The sequence below is a fragment of the Podarcis gaigeae genome, assembly GCF_964106915.1.
Source record: "Podarcis gaigeae genome assembly, chromosome: 6".
Classification (NCBI taxonomy): domain Eukaryota; kingdom Metazoa; phylum Chordata; class Lepidosauria; order Squamata; family Lacertidae; genus Podarcis; species Podarcis gaigeae.
In genome coordinates this window covers 46,185,113-46,203,061 of record NC_139682.1, presented here as the reverse complement: position 1 = coordinate 46,203,061, position 17,949 = coordinate 46,185,113, and the positions used below count along the sequence as shown (strand labels likewise).

Sequence of the window (17,949 nt, the reverse complement as noted above, 5' to 3'; positions counted from 1 at the left end):
AGCACTGGACGATTACTGGGAGGGATAGGATGGAGAACTGTAGATGAGGCCTGTCTCTCAAAAGAAAGTGTCTTAAAAACCCTTTTCATTATGCTTGAGAGCACTTATGAGCATCCTCCTTCTCAGGCATGCGTTTTGCAAACTTTTGTTCTAGCATTAAATATCTTCAGGGTTGCTTCACGTGTGTTAAAGAGTTAGTGGAGGCACCAGGTGTTTCCTGTTACACGGGATGTGGCTATAGACATTCTTTATACCATGTGTACACACAGGTGGGGGCTGGGGCCAGTGTAGCTCCCTCCGGAGAGTACAGGTAGGGGCACACTGTTCTTTAGCATCAAGGTAATGCAAAGAAAATGATTTTCTAGACCATATTCAAGATGACTAGAAAAACAACCACCAAAGAGACAACACAGGATTAGAAACCTAACGCAGCAGATAAAAGGCAACTCTTTGAAAACTAAGATTCAGGACGTAAACAACTACCAGAAAAGTATTTAAAATTTTTTTATTTAAAGGTATGATAATGTAAACACTGAATATTGAACAAAATAAAAAAGGAGAAACTTGTTTTTGTGCCTTTTTAATTATAGATAACGGAAGAGGAAGTAAATTACCCCAGAATAGAAATATCCCATTAGTCCAATATTCCTAGTTGGACAATGCTATATAATACTTTATTTTTTTATTTTGCATCAGATATAAATACATTGTTTCTTTGGGAAAGCAACCTATTATTTGTGAAAAGCTTTTAGTGGCTTATATTGGCTCTCTGAATGTTTAGTTATAATTTGGAGTAAGTGTAATCTTTCAAGTCATGTTTGACTTTGTTTGCAGTGGGCATTCTTCAAGTTCATTGGGGTTGCCTCACTTTTGAATTTCTTTGTTTCTGGAATCCTAAGAGTTACCTCTCATTTTCTGTGGCAGTTGTCTTTGTTTTTGCCTATACTAGTGTGTCTGCTGCAGCAAATGTAAAATGTGAAGAGCAGCTATATGTTCCGTGAACATGCAGCAGACATGATCATGTTGTTATAGCCATAGTGGGCTCAGCATGCTTCCCTGAATGTCTAGAAACATGTATCTGACTTTCAGCACTTTCTTTTGGAAGCACCAATGTAGCTGCAGCAAACATGGCTACTGTATGAAATTGTAATCTTCTATGCAGCTACTCTGAAAATTCCTAGGTTAGAGATTTTATCAAAAATTCTCACCACCCTCACAGGTAAGTAGTTTCTGCAAAGGACAAGCACATCAAACCAGCTGTAAAAGTGGTTCAATTTTCTAACAACATTCAGTGCATTCGTGGGAATGGCTCTTACACACATGTGAGAATGGCAAACTTAGCTTACCCAAATTTTTGAATTTAATACTGGAAGTATTCTCCAATAATTTTCATGCTGGAGTTTCTTTCAATGTTGACACCTGTCTATAAATCACCCTATATTTTTCTAATTAAATATTTCTAAAAAGGCCACCTTGCCTTGTGGACAGCACAAGTAGGGCAGCTTTTGAAAAACGTTGCTGTAGGCACTTTCGTGAGAGGTTGAATGGCTGTTTAAATAAAATAACTGGATCAGAAATGATAAAAGCTTCCTTGATACAGTTCTAAGGCTGCAAAACTATGCACACTTTCCAGAAAGCCCCTTTTAACATAATGGGGCTTACATTTGAGTAAGTATGTATAAGATTGTGCTACAAGTCTGTTTTAACATCTTCAACAGTGTAACAATAGCTTGTAACAATCTTGCTTGGAAATAAAACAAAAAAGTTTAATTGAAAATTAAAAAGACCATTTGTTACATAAATTAGTGACCTTGGGCAATTCTCCCTTCACTGGAAGTATAAACTCGATTTATTCTGACTCTGGAAAGCTATCTCCACTATCTGGCAATATCTATTCGCTTAATTCCTCTAAGCCGATCCCAAGTAGATGGCAGTTAGCTACACATTTGTTCTTTTGAGGCTCTTAAGAGAGAGATATTTGGTTCATTGATTTTTTAAAAAAAGTATATAATTGCAGGTGCTGATAATTGCAAAGTCCTCTACATGTCAATTCAGACCAGCATTATACACAACCTGTTCTAAAATCACACTTAAGTTGCTGAAAATTCAGGACTTCAGGTGTGTATTTGCTTTCTTCTGCAGTAAGATTCTTCATTTGAATGTGTCAAAAGTTTTTTCTCTACTTTGCAGAGGATGGGCTAAGCTTTTGAAGCACCTTAATGTAATGGGCAGGTATAACTACAGTGCATAACTCATATAACAGCCAATTCCCATTCAAACTACAAGCATGTTTCCCTGCTTAACCCATCAAAACCTCCCTGTACACCAGGGGTCAGCAAACTTTTTCAGCAGGGGGCTGGTCCACTGTCCCTCTGACCTTGTGGGGGCCCGGACTATATTTTGAAAAAAATAATAATGAACGAATTCCTATGCCCCACAAATAACCCAGAGATGCATTTTAAATAAAAGGACACATTCTACTCATGTAAAAACACACTGATTCCCAGACCGTCCTTGCCGAATTTAGAAGGCGATTGGGCCGGATCCGGCCCCCAGGCCTTAGTTGCCTACCCATGCTGTACACTGAAAGCTAACATACTGGTGAGAAGTACTAGCTTTCTTCATGTTAGGAACTTTTAATCTTAAGGCATATTTTATTATAAAATCTTAAATCCCAACAAACTTTTAAAAAAACATTGCAAGGTTGGTAATGATCTGAACATCCTAGCTCCGAAGAGCAGCATCCCCTCCCATCAACAATCCCAAATCACAGTTTCTATTGCAGCCATTAAAGCTAAACATCTTCCAAAATCAAGACAGGCATTTCTGCTACACGCACTGTGAAGTCGTACGGCCCCTGCAGCCCTAATACCATGTGCTGTTGTTGAACATTTGAAGAGGTTCAATATTATATTTCATGCAAGTGGCAGCAAGATGAGAGTCCTGGAATAGAACCAAGGAAGTAACACAAAATAGAGAAGATTGGCAGGGCTATGCTGAGAAAACATCGTAATGTTTATGCAATACATCTGTACTGCGCCAAGCACTCTGCACTTGGCTTTGTTGCTGAATCCAGTAGGATTCAGCACTCACTGTAACCTTAAAAGATATCCCTACTAATTTATGACAGTCATAATAGAGAGCAAGCTACAGATACAACATGTAGAGAGAGACGCTTCTTCGTTTGTATGGCTGAATATAAAGACCTTTAACCCTTTTTCAGAAGACTTGCAGCACAATCCTATGCAAGTTTAGTTGAAAGAAAAGTCCTACGCTTTTCAATAGGATTTACTCCTAGGTAAACTTGCCTAAAATCACAACTTTTATGGGATTCACTAATGCCATAACTTGTGTCTGGTTCTGTTAGGCTTTTTTCTTTTTTAAAGTATCGGAATGGCAGAGCAACTGTGCCTTGAGTTGAAAACACAGCATTTTGTAGTGCAGATTGGGATTTGGTTTCTTGAAAACTGATGACTCAGAGTGAACTTGTTTGGTATGCCTCTGAAATCAGAGTTTTCATTCTCTTCCCAGCAGGTCCTGGAGATTAAGAAGCAATTTAAGGAGTTGGTGGGACAGCTACTGAAAAGGAAACTTAAAAAGCAACAACACTGAACTGCATAGGCTATCTGTTGTGTAGCTGCACCCAACTGACGGGAAACATAGTTTTTTTATTCTTACTGGTAATTGCCCCATGACGGTGAAGTCATTATTGCTATAGAGCGTGGCCTATTTGTAACTAAGCGATGGCTGCTAAGCACTAACACAGAACTCTATGTATATTTACACCATATTTCAATTAAATGAGAACATTTTATTTCTGTTCTTTGACAGGGTGAGATGTAAACTTAATTCCCAGAGTCCACGTTCTCATTGGAGAATACTTGGGAGGCCTCAGCAAATGATGTAATAACACTAGTCCTTTCTACGTATGTAGACTGTATTTAGAGAATAGAGCAATTATGGTAATGCAATAGCTTTTAAGAGATCCAGTTGTATGAAAACTAGCAGCAGGCCGATCTGGATATTCAGTCCTGAGCCAGTCAATCAACCAAATCCATTTGAGAAAACACTGCACTTTAGCTACATTATTCCGGAAGCTCATTAGGATCCATTTGAGAAAATGGTGCATTCAGTCTGTCAAGTTCATCCACCTGGGGCGGATGATGCAGCATAACTTCCTGGTCTTCCGCCACATCTTCCCCCACCGCCACGAGGTTTGTTAGAGATTTGCTTCTAACACACTGGAAGTCAACATGGCGACTCTTTCCCTCTTCCTTTTCCCACGACATCTGGATGAATGGGCGTTGCACATAATTATAGATAACTTCCGAGCGCCCTCCAGGCCTCCTCTTCACTTTCTCTTTACAGGTGGGGTAACCTGAAACAAATATTTTGGCACTGTTAACCATCTTGGCCCAGGCCCAGGCCCTGTGAGCAGCCCAAAGGAAGAGTATCCCCAGGGTTCAAACTAGGACTGTGCTGATGAAACTGTATAGGCTGTATACACAACACTGTTTAAAGTGGATTCAAGGCGCCTCATGGGCGCATGTTTTCCGTGCCACCCACATGGAATTGTCCTCATCCAAATGGCAGCCTGTGCTCCCTGTCTCTCCAACATTTAATTTTGATTGTCCTGGTCTGTGGACAATGCAGTAAACAAGGAGCGTGGGGTAGGAATGCAATATAAAACTGACTGTAGTTTTATATTGTATATACTGCAGATGAACTGAAGCACATTGTGTCAGTGTTCTTGTTGTGTGTGTGGCAATGTTTTGCTGGGTGTCATCTATCAACACATCCCCTGGTGCAACACATAAAGTAAGGGTAAAGGGACCCCAGACCATTAGGTCCAGTCGTGGCCGACTCTGGGGTTGTGGCGCTCATCTCGCTTTATCGGCCGAGGGATCCGGCGTACAGCATGACTAAGCCACTTTTGGCGAACCAGAGCAGCGCACGGAAACGCCGTTTACCTTCCCACCGGAGTGGTACCTATTTATCTACTTGCACTTTGACGTGCTTTCGAACTGCTAGGTTGGCAGGAGCAGGGGCCGAGCAACGGGAGCTCACCCCGTTGCGGGGATTCGAACTGCCGACCTTCTGACCAGCAAGCCCTAGGCTCTGTGGTTTAACCCACAGCTCCACTCGCATCCCGTGGGTGCAACACATACACACACTTAAAAAAAAAAGTAACCTGCCTTGTGCAAGTGCGGTATACCTAAAAACGTGTATCTCAGAAATACAATAAAAATTGGCAGTGCACACAGATGAACAAATACTGTGTGCGCTATTTGTGCAGTATGGACTTCAGGTTTCCGGAACTCAAGGAGGGTAAAGAAGTACTAACTGTGAAGAGGGGACAACAAAACACTGTACATCTGCCTCCTAGAGTGGATGGAAAACACTGAGGCAGAGTTCAATTGAAAGCACTCATGTGGGTGAACAAACTTCCCCAAAGCACACATGGAAAAACAGGATCTGAACAACCCACGTGTGCATTAACATTGGTGTGTACACAGCCTTCAGCCCAGGGGTGACTGCCAAATCGCATCTCCAAATGAAACACCGCTAACCCCAGGGCTCTTGCCAGCAGCATCAGATACAGGCAACATTTAGGGCTCCCTCTGCAAAAAAAGGTTAGTCATGAAATTGGTGACCCAAAATCGAAGGGTTGCAGAGCAGCAAAGTTAGTACATGGGTGACTGAGCTATCTGTTAGTAGACCCAGTAAATGCAGAGTTGCTACAGGAAACTGGCTTCTTCTGAAAAGCTTTTGCTATTCGGGAAAACACTGTTACTTGCCTTCAATGCCAATTCGGATGTTTTTCAGGCCACGTTCTTTCAAAACCGTTTTTGCTACATCCCGATTCTCAATGTACTTGAAGAATCTGTAGAGCTTAGAACTATACAGAACTACAACAAAGAAAATAGTATTTAAAAAATCTGACAACTGTAGCAGTGGCTAATTAGACAGGTTAACAGTTGTTTTTTTTAAATGAGTAGAGCACTGGGAGGATGGTTAAAACCTTTGACACTAGCAATTTCACATGTCCTGGGACGTTCACTGGTTCTAAAATCTGTTTTTTTGCCATTTTTTATTAATATTTTGTGTAAAACCACTTAGAGGTTGATTTAATTTTTAACGGTATAAGAATCTTGTTAATTAAATAAATATTGCAATAATACATAATAATAATGCTGAATAATAATAATTAATAAATAATCATCTGTGATATTGAGCACCATTTGCTAGAAAGGCAGAATACATATTTCTCAAATAATATTGGGTTGCATCCTGACTTCACCTTCCACACATGGAACATATCCTACTGCCCATGGAGGGAAGATGACAGGTCCACCTCCCACATCAAGCGGATGTTTGGAAGGCACAAGGGGAATTGGTAAGTTGTCTCTCCCACATCAATCCAATTTAATACATAATAATAAATAAATATTCTGCAAACCATTAATAATAGCAATGCAAAAATTTGCTTCAGAAAGAACTGCTTCCCCCCATGGCAAATTTGCTGTTAAGAGGGAGGGTGTGATGAATTAAGATGCTTGGATCCTGTGCAACATATGAACAAAAACTACAGATTTACTACATGTATAGATTACGGGGTTGGTAGGCATTCAGCCTACAATCTTACATCTAGCCATAGTTCTTAAACACTGTAATCAATTGGACTTTTATGTGTATAACCAGACACTGAAATGCAAGGGTTTTTTGGAATGAGCCTCTGCACAAGGCAAAAAAGAAATTCCTATCCATTTCTTATTCATTTAACAATTTTATATTATCCTTATAACACTTTTAAAAAGTTAGACAATAAGTATACAGTTTGGAACTTTTTTGGTTGGTACAAATCGCCCCCATTTGTAACTGTATTTTCTTTCTTTTTCCAGCCTTTGCTAAGACGACACACACCATGTATACCATGTGGTGGCCTAAGTTGGTTTTTAAAATAACTTTCTAGAAATAATACAATTTATATATAAAAAAATTAAATGCAGATCCCTTACTTTGTGAGTATTCTTCTCCCATTGGAGGCGGGTAGTCTTCATCCCAGTCCACTATGTCTTCATCCGTTAGCACCACAATGTGACACTCGCGTTCTCCCTTCTTGGCATTGCCCACCATTATAGGCAGAATCAGCTCCTCCAGATAGCAGTCAAACTGCTTGTGAGCCCCATCGTTGGACAGCTCATGCAGTAATGCACCTAACAGGAAATAAGTCACATGTGAGCCCTTTGCATCCAGCTGGAAGGACATTAAGAGGAGCACTGCTGCATCAGGCAAATGCTCCATTGAGCCCAGGATCCTGTTCTCAGAGTGGCCAACCAGGGGCCTCTTCTGGAAAACCCACAAGCACAAGAGCACTCTCCCCGCCTGCCCGTTTCTAGCAACTGGTATTCAGAAGCATTAATGCCTCCGACCACGGAGGCATAATATAGCCATCATGGTGAGTAGCCATTGATACCTTCTTTCAAAGCCGGCTAAGAGAAAGACCCAACTCCCTACGTCTCAAATGCCACCCTGACTAGCAGGATCTGGAGCGGAATGGCCCTGATATGCGCAGCATTTGCCCGCCACTCCTTCACGTTTGGCCACACTTACTTAAGTCTTGACATTTGATTGTGTTGAAATCAAAGTTGATGCAAAGGTAGTCGCACGTGTCTCTGAGATCCGGAATAGAAATCCCATCGGGACAGTTAATGATTCCAGTTTTGTAATAATCCTGAAAGGAAAGCGCAGCTGTGTTTATTATTGCTCTTGTGTATTTCACTTGTATTCTGTTCTTCCTTCCAAAAGTATGGAGGGGTGCACCCAGGGCACCAGGCAGCCTCCCATCTGGTTATTGACTAGGGAGTTCAACTCGTAGAACTGTAGAGTTGGAAGGGATCGTGAAGGTCATCCCTGCCATGCAGTAATCTTTTTGCCCAATATGGGACTTGAACCCACAGCTCTAAGACTCTCATGCTCTACCAACTGAGCTATCTCATGACTCTGATCTAACATAGATGAATGCGTCTTTTAAATCATTGTGTTTGTTTTTTAAAGCTCAACATTATGAATTAGCACCATATTCTACCATGAGACCAGAGCTGGCACCAAGGATTGGAATCCAGAGTCCCCTGGATTCACTCCTTCCCTTCACCATTGCAACCTGCTTATTCACCTGCCTCTTACTCTGGCCTTCAAGGGGATCATCAAGCAAACAAAAATGGTGGAGAGGAGGAGGAGGAGGTGCAGGAGCTGCTGCCTCTTTGGTCATTGGCTGCCTGGCAAGCGAGCAGGTGGGAGCAATGACAATGAGGTGGCAGAGGAGCAGCAACAGCTGCCCATAATGGCCATGAGGCAGTAGACTCACTGAGGGAGGGGGCCACCACTGGGTCCAAGGACCTCCCCAAACCTGGAGCCAGCACTGTGTACATATACCATGAACGAAAAACATTACTAGTTATATGGGACAACGCAGAAAGTGTTATTCCCAACAATACACAATATAAGTGATAGGCGCTGTCTTAGAAGTAAGAAATAGGAAGGAAACGAGAAAGAAACAGATCTATAAATAAAGCAGAAGAAGCATGAGAAGCTCAAAGTTCCTTTGAATGTGAAGGCAGGAATAGGAACTTTACAAACTGGAGGAAGAACCCTACTTCTGCAACTTTGGGGGCTTCCTCACCAGCACAGTCCGGAACACTGTGGAGCTAATTCCATCCGCAATCTCATATTCGCCCTTCTCGTTCGGCCGAGTGAAGTTATATTCTCGTCCTGGTCCAAACATTCTGAAATGATAATCCATACATGGGTTTAACATGGCTGTCTCCAAATGCCAGCTGGTGTGTTGAAGTAAACAGAGCACATTGAAACTATCTAAATAAAGAACTATGTCAATCATGGCAAGTCTTTCTTTGAGAATGCAGTAATTATTAAGCCCTTTATTAAGGAGATGGATGACATTTTAAACAGCTGAGAAAAAGCACACCCTATCAGCAGCAGTAGCGATACACTTTGTTTCCATTTAAGTAGTCTGCAAGGTTTAAAAAGGTAATGAAGACACTCACCTTCCTAACATAGTATCAGGATGAGCTGTGAAAATCTGGGGATTTACAACAAATCTAGTGCCATCAACGACAAGAGTCACTTTCTCTGGCGCTTGGACTTGTGTACTGTTGTTCAAGCTCCCAAACTGCTCTTGGCTAGTAGTGTAATATTCGAGGTTTCTTTTACTCCCCACTTGGAAGAAAATGCCTTTGGTGTCTTCAAGAGTGTTAGAACACTGAGGACTTGCTGGATGGGAAGCATATCTGAACTCTGCATGATCTAAACACAGCAGATGAAAGCCGCAATTGAGTTAAATGCATTAGACAGATTACCAAAAAAAAAAAAGTGATCTATAACAAAAGTTTAATAACCAAATAGGCAGCCCTGTTTAGGGAAGCTTTTAATGTTTGATGTATCACAGTATCTTAATATGCTTTTGGAAGCCGCCCAGAGTGGCTGGGGAATGCTAAGAGAATATGCACCACTGACTTAGTAGATTACTAAAACACCCTGACACATCTGTAAACAGCAGTCTATGACACACAAATCAGCCACGTAAACACAATCTGATCATACACATACAGGTATTGGTATGTTCAAATTAGCACACTCACATTTCACAACCATGCTCTCCTTGATGATATTTCAATCTATTCTTCCTTGCATCTGTTTTCTGTCCCATTCCCCCTTAGTCAGCATCCATGGCCAGTAAGCGCAGTCTTTATAGGACTTGAACTTACTGTTTTATTTTTTTATGTGTAGGGTGGGAAAGTCCCCTCTCAGCTTCTGCAAACCTTAATGTTCCCCCAAACCTTGGCGTCCCTCTAAGCCTGCTGACACCTCCCCCTTGGGCATGGGTGGTGCTGTTTTGGCTACACATGCAACAGGCTGATCATGGCGAGGGAAGGGGTTAGGGTTAGCTTAAAACTAAAAATTCCCTCCATCCCATGCAGTGATCCCTATGAAAATTCCATTTCCTCCCCGTGATATTTGGCATAGGAAGGAGGCAGTTTCCTTCTCTACAAAATAACAGCTTGGTGATGGTGATTTTAATTAGGGCTGTGGCATGGGAGGAAAGAGCGTCACCCTTTCATGTGTCATGGTCCCGATCCTAATTCGGTCTCCTCTCCAAAGCTGCTATTTAAAACAAATAAACAATAACAGCAACAATATAATGATGCAATGCTCAAAAGATTCATTTAGTGTCATGTGTAGTTGATCTGAAAAGGAGCAACAGGGAGGTGCTGTGCGTTGCACATTCTACAGCAAACACTCTTGACTTTACCATGATTTCTGCATAGTGGAGACATGGTAATGGTTTGCCCACACTGTTTCTGGCTGCTTTCTCCTAGATCATGGATTGTAGAAGTCATGTTTTCGGTCAGCTGACAAGATTCTTGATTGCTTGATCGTTCCATTCCAGTGGCACGATTAATACTCATTTGAGGCATCCGTAATTCAAAGTGACTGCCCATCTGGAGAAAAGTCCTGTAAGGAAGAAATGGTAATGAGAGTTACATCTGGAAGAAAGCTCTTCACCTGATGTGGCCTAGGGGGAGTGGCCCACACCTATGTCCCATCAGCCCCAGCCAGCAGGGCCAATATTCAGGAATGATGGGAGTTGCAGTTCAATAACATCTTAAGAGAACCAGATTCCCCATCCCTGCTATAAAGTTTACAGAGCTTGCAATCCCTAGCACACATGTGGGAGTAAGCCCCACTAAATACAGTAGGACTTAGTTTTCAGTATATATTTGTAGAATAGGGCTGGTTTGTTAAGGGCAGCTAGGAATTCTATGCGGGGATAAACTAAAGTGCCCAGACCTCTGAGAGAAAGATTGCGCTTCGAATGTGCTTTGAAGTTATAATGTGTACAGAAAAACCAACAACAGTGTTCCTCTGTCCAGTTTTAATATAGGAAACAGCTGTTACCACATTGCTTGGTGCTGGGGGGGGGGGGGATAACCTAAGGCTTGCTGTGTTAACTGCCAACATGGACCACAATATTACATGAGCAATATTTAACACCACTCTGGAAGTCTAATGAAATGCCCAATGGCTTTTCCTATTCTGCATCTAGCGGTCTAATGTTAGCAAGACTTAATCACACTGTTGACATATTATCCAGTTTCTGTATACATAACCTTAAAACTGTGCCCTAGAAACATAATTTGCACCAAGAGGCAGAGGGGGACTTGAGGTCACCCTCTGAATGCCACTGTGTTTTTTCCTCCTTTAAACACAGAGTTACTCACTACGTGGCATATAAAAAGTGTGTGGGCTGCAATGGTTTTGCTTCTAGAAATCCGCCTCCTTATCCCTGCATCTCTCACTCCTACAGCCACCCCCTTATCCTTATTTGACATCTGCAGCATCACAGCCAGGGCCGGCTGAAACCAGCAGCAAGAGGAGCTATTTTCGGTCAATGAGCACCAAGCCTTCAGTAGTCAGTGGTGTGTGTGTGTGTGTAAGGAGGACTCAGCTGAGCATAAGAAATTGTGCCTTTGGAGATGGGGATTGTGAGTGAGGGAAATAGATCAGTGGAGAATGGGTCATTCATTGTAAGCACACAGTTATGCAAAACAGCATATTTGCATTAAACAAGACCTCCTTTGACTTCTTGTTTTCACAGGAAGGTTTGTAGTAACTGAGGCTGTGCGCACCCCCCCCCCCCATTTACTTGGCATCCAGTGAGCTCTGGGAAGCAAGAGTACGTATGTCACAATCCCTTATCTACTTTGTTGTTTCTTGAGAAACACTGCAATTCCCCTCAAACCAGCTTTGATCCAAATTGAGAGAAAGAACAATGCAGCTGTCATTGGCAGTATTCCCCAAAGCCTTTCCTCCCATATTTCTCAACAGGGCAAAATAACACAAACATGTTGTTCAATTCAAAAAGATTACCATATTTTTCACTCTATAAGACGCACCAGACCACAAGACGCACCTAGTTTTTGGAGGAGGAAAACAAGAAAAAAAAATATTCTGAATCTCAGAAGCCAGAACAGCAAGAGGGATCGCTGCGCAGTGAAAGCAGCAATCCCTCTTGCTGTTCTGGCTTCTGGGATAGCTGTGCAGCCTGCATTCGCTCCATAAGACGCACACACATTTCCCCTTACTTTTTAGGAGAGAAAAAGTGAGTCATAGAGCAAAAATACGGTAATTGTCAATGAAGAAACTACAAATTATTAGATCCTTTAGAAACGATGACAACAACAATGCTAATTATGTATATATTTCATTTTTTTATCTCACTTTTCCTCCAGGAAACACAGGGCAGCGATAGATGCCCTCCCCTTTTATTCACACAACAACCCTGTGAGGCCAGTTAGACAAGAGGCTGCAGACACATCACTGGCTTAAAATGGACCTAAGTTGTTCTTTTTCTCAGTTCAGAATGAAGCTGGCTTAGGGGGAAACACATCAAAAGACAGTATTTCCTAAGAAATGACAGGATAGATACATAATAGATATGGAATGACAGGATAGATACAGAACAGATATGGGTTGAGCCTAACACCATGTTGACATTGCTTCCCAAATCAGCAATGGGATCACACTGGATGCAAAGTAAACAGGAGTGTGTACACAGCCTGAGAGAGCATGATATGCCCAAGGTCATGTACAGTGTGGGTGAATGGCGAGATCTGAACCTCGATCCAGGATTCTGCACCGACATGTGCAGGAATTTCTGATCAAGACCCAAGATTCCTTCCCATCACAGCATCACAGTCCCTTGTACCCTATTCCTCCAAAAACACAGGAAACAGCAGCTGCATTGGGAAGGAGAATTCTGCAGCTTGAGCAGGCCTGCACACTGCTCTTGATCCTTGCTATTCTAAGCCGAGATAGCCGATCTTTGCTATCTAATATTCCTTTTGCACTTACATCTCAAATTGTTTCTAGTCATCTCCTGTCGTTTCTTTTCCCCTTTCATGATTACCTTGCATGCCTTAAACCCACCTTTCTATGTCGAGGCTTATTATTATTAAAAACATTTAACTTTTGCCCCCCTTCTTAATTTACATAGTTTATCCTTCACAGAGCTATAATTCCCAGCCTCTTTAACAAACTACGGTCCCCAGGATCCTCTGTGCGCTGGATGCGATTTAAATGTATCGTGTGGATCAGTCTATCTGCCATCCGTTTCCTCTCTTCCCTTCTCTTTCTGTAATCTTCTCTCGCCTCCATCTTCATTCTCTATCCAGTTCTGGCTACTAAGCATGAGAGAGCCAGTGTAGCATAGTGGCTTGAGTGTCGGACAGGAACCTGGAAAACCAGGGTTCAAATCCCCACTCGACCATGAAGTTCACTGGGTGACCTTGGGCCAGTCACTGCCTCTCAGCCTGACCTACCTCACAGGGTTGTTGTGGGGACTAAAAATGAGGAAGGGAAGAAACTTGTGCATCACTTTGAACTCCTTGGAGAAGGTGGTGGGATATACATGGAATAAAATCATAAGTATGCGCTTGCGACTGCGCATGTGGGGAATAGCCACTGTTCCAACCAAAAGGCTACGGTGTCAGAAGAGAAACTTTGTGCAGATAGCGGACTCTTCTTTTATATCTGTACATGCTCGATTGATTTAGTATGTGTTTGTAGTCTAAGTGGGCCTGGATCCGATTCCAGAGATTGTGTGAACAGTCCAACCATCTTTCACTCACTGCAGCTTCCTATCCCACCCCCACCCCCCGGCAATTATTTCAAATGCAATTATTTCAAAAGATAACATGAAAGGTTATCCGGCCCTAAAAATGCCATAAAAAACCTAGAAATAAACTTCAGTACTGAAAATGTCACCAATTCAGTTATTGTGCAGTGCAAAGCTCATAAACAGCTCAATGCAAAGCGACCCAGCCAGATAGGCAGGGTATAAATAATAAAATTATTATTATTATTATTATTAAGATAACAATCAACACAAATTTTAGATGAAACTATGTGGTTATACTACCCACTCCAGCAGCTAAAATCCTAACAAAACCAGGCAAATCCACCCTAGAACCAGCAGAAGCCAAGAGAAGAACTAGACACAACTGACTGAAATGACTCCATTTGTTTATTTGATGCATATGCCCTCTTCTCTCCATGGAGTTCAGGACAGAAAATATATGGTCATGTTTTCAGTGTGACTCATGCCCTGTTTTCCCATGTTTTTCCTTGCAACAATCCTGAGGAGGTCGTTTACACCAAAAGCTAGGCCCAAGGTCACCCAGACCTTCATGGTGGAATTGGAGATTTGAACCTCGCTTTCCTGTGACCTAGTTCAACACCTCAATCACTTTTCACAATAAAACCTAAATTTCCATAAGTATAGCTAATGTGGAGCAGGGGTAAAATAGGAAGATGTTCTGTTGTTAAAAAGACATTCTAGATTACGCTAGAAAGAAAATAAAGTTCAAGCACATCTTCATCTCTGGGCCATCTTGCCATGTGAGGTAAAACTGGTGACTGTGCAAGCAATTGCTTCCAGGCTCCAGAATTCCTCTCTGAGGAAACTGTTTGGCTTTTTGGCTGCTTCCAGATGACATGTTTATTGTGCTTTATTTGCAAAAATTTTGTGGCGAGGTTAGACTGCACCAGCTATTTATTGAGTGTTTGTTCCATTTGTTTCTGGGGAAGTTATACGACCACTGCAAAAAGCAATAGTTACCACACACTTTGCTACTGCATTTCCCTACGACTTTCCTTATCGCAAAAAAGTGTCGATTTTGGGGAAGCGGTTTGCTGCACAGTAGCAAGCCAAATATTCCAGCCTGAATTTGTTGTTATGTGATTGAATTCCACCTGAAAAAAGCACCCCATTTGTCATGAAAACCCTACTGTTTCAGAAGTCATTTGAGGAAACGGTATACTGACGATGCACTGATATTGCAAATTGTTACGTCTGTACTAGTGGTTTTTTTATTTTAAAGTATTTTATTTATTTTTATGACGTTTTAGGACAGTGTGGCATTTAATAATAATAATAATAATAATAATTTATTATTTGTACCCCGCCCATCTGGCTGGGTTTCCCCAGCCACTCTGGGCGGCTTCCACAGAAACCAGAAAACACTAAAATATCATACATTAAAAACTTCCCTGAACAGGGCTGCCTTAAGATGTCTTCTGAATGTCAGGTAGTTGTTTATCGTTTTGACATCTGATGGGAGGGCGTTCCACAGGGCGGGCGCCACTACCGAAAAGGCCCTCTGCCTGGTTCCCTGTAGCTTTGCTTCTCGCAATGAGGGAACCGCCAGAAGGCCCTCGGAGCTGGACCTCAGTGTCCGGGCAGAACGATGGGGGTGGAGACGCTCCTTCAGGTATACTGGGCCGAGGCCGTTTAGGGCTTTAAAGGTCAACACCAACACTTTGAACTGTGCTCGGAAACGTACTGGGAGCCAATGTAGGTCTTTCAAGACCGGTGTTATGTGGTCTTGGCGGCCGCCCCCAGTCACCAGTCTAGCTGCCGCATTCTGGATTAGTTGTAGTTTCCGGGTCACCTTCAAAGGTAGCCCCACGTAGAGCGCATTGCAGTAGTCCAAGCGGGAGATAACTAGAGCCTGCACCACTCTGGCGAGACAGTCCGCGGGCAGGTAGAGTCTCAGCCTGCATACCAGGTGGAGTTGGTAGGCATTTAAGCGATCAGTTTGTGTTTTATTTTTTATTTGGTTGTGTGTGTCTATGCACACGCATTTTATTAGCAGCCTTATGTTCAAGCGACAGAAAAGCAGAAAAGGGAAGTTCTCCTGGCACCTTTAGGCACTGGGCAAAAACATTCCTTTTTAAGCAGGCCTTTGGGGGATTTGATTGACACCCTATGCCCTTTTTTTAAAAAATGGGGGGGGTTATTGGGTTGTTGTTTTTATTTTGATTATATATTTTGTGGTTTCATATTTTGATTTTGTTCTGAAACCTCTGGGTGTAGGGTGGTATATAAATTCAATAAATAACAAAAATGAATAAATAAGCAGGATATAAATATTTTAAAATAAATTAACAGTGGGAGAGAGCTTTCTTAGGAGCAGCATCATGTCAATTATGACATCCATTGTTACATCTAATAAATTTCTTCAATGTTGGGGGAAATAGCTTCTTTTCCTTCAAGGAAGGAGTGGTTATGAAAACTGTTGGGAACTGCAAACAGGTGTGGTAGAGAGACAGGTGTCCTTATGGTGTCCTTTTATGGTATATTGGAATCAACATGATGCAATGGCAGGAATCCCTGGGATTCCTCGTATGTACCTCAATCAAAAACACGTTTAAAAATAAAATAGAATTAAAATAGAAATGTAATTGAAATTAATAGAAATAAAATATAAATGTAATTGAAATTAGTAAGATTTTAGAACACAGAAATAAAGAAAATCATCCAACCATCAATTCTAGCATGCGGTGGGCCACCTAAATTATATAATTTGGTATTTGAACAATCGGTATTAGTAACTGTATTATAAATTGGTATTGTTATAATGAGGCTATTACTGGAATGTAATTGAAAACTAATAAAAAATATTATATATTTAAAAATAGAAATAAATAATTAAAGGTGCAGCACACAAAACAAGTGGAACAGCTATCCTATTTTTTTTTTATGGGACAGGATAAACAATGTTCGGATTTCTACCTAAAGGGACTGCAAAAAAAACCAACAACACCACACTGTAAGCTGTTTATGGATTGTAGAAGATCTATTAACAGATTACCATAACGTTTTAACAAAGGATTGTGAGAAACTGTACACAATGCTTGCTGCCGGTTTTACGCTGCTCTCTGGCAGCTATCCAGAGGCCTGTACTAAACATGGAGCAGGGACTTCGTTCCAGCACAAAATAAAACAGGATGTTTTCTATATGCCAAAGCAAACAATTTTGCCTTTACCTTTTATAACTCCACACAGACTGAACTTTTCCAGCTCTTAAAAATGCCAGTTTTGGGACTTCATCACAATTCTTATTTTCACACATCTTAATTATATATAATCTGCATTTAAGACACCAGAAACCTCACACATTTGCCATTTGCGTGTTTTTGCTTTCCATTTTTTTTTTAAATGTTCTAAGTTTTGGCTATAATCACAAAAGCTCTGAACCATTGAAACACTGATCTAAACAAAATCAAATTCTATTACTGGAATCAGGTTCCCATAGGGACAGATACATTTTGAGAGCAAGCAAATTAAATATCGTCTACTTACCTAGATGTCAGAAAACGGTCCAAGCTGGTCAAAATCGGGTCAAAATCTTGAAATCTACATTTAATAAAGAACGTGGACAAAACCAAGCAGAATAGCTGACAGTTAAAATTGTTTGTGCTCTTGCAATCGAATTCTCCACCCCCTATCTAAGCCCAGATGGTGAGTCATGTACATACTTCAAATTAAGAGTCCCTGCCCAGCACATACAGAAAACAAGAGATGGCATGCCTATAGCCAGAGCCTGGAGTTTGCTCAGATACAAGGAAATAAATAATATGGACATTCCCGGAAGGTCTTAAAAACATTAATCAGAGCAAGTCAGTTTTGCTCTCTACCCGAGAACCTCTTCGTTGCTGTATTAACCCCTTCTTGACTCAACATTGTTAAGGTTTAAATATCTTAATTAACCAAGAGAAAAATATTATTATTAAATAAATAAATAAATTCATATGCCACCCTCTCTACCTGTAGACCTCACGGCAGTTCACAGCATAAAATTACAATATAGAAAATACAAAATGCACCATAGAAATAAAAACAGAAAGAAACCAATAACCCACAACACATTTAAAAGGGCAGTGGATGTCAATCAGCCAAAGGCCTGATTAAAGAGGAATGTTTTTGCCTGGCACCTAAAGGTGTCCATAGAGCTTCCCTGGGGAGAGCATTCCACAAACAGGGAGCCACTGCAGAAAAGGCCCATTCTCAGGTTGCCACCCTCTCTT

The 17,949-nt window shown here is 41.4% G+C and overlaps 1 protein-coding gene across 1 annotated transcript; it reads right to left on the bottom strand.

Moving 5' to 3' along the window:
- Nucleotides 1-488: 488 nt before the first annotated feature.
- Nucleotides 489-17,400, bottom strand: KCTD20 (potassium channel tetramerization domain containing 20). Its single transcript, XM_083745040.1, has 8 exons — nucleotides 17,225-17,400; nucleotides 10,331-10,533; nucleotides 9,066-9,324; nucleotides 8,684-8,786; nucleotides 7,615-7,735; nucleotides 7,020-7,217; nucleotides 5,799-5,909; nucleotides 489-4,378 (listed from the first exon to the last, which is right to left on the bottom strand). Exons 2-8 carry the CDS (start codon nucleotides 10,518-10,520, stop codon nucleotides 4,086-4,088), a joined length of 1,275 nt encoding a protein of 424 aa, XP_083601166.1. The 5' UTR covers nucleotides 10,521-10,533; nucleotides 17,225-17,400; the 3' UTR covers nucleotides 489-4,085.
- Nucleotides 17,401-17,949: the final 549 nt, after the last annotated feature.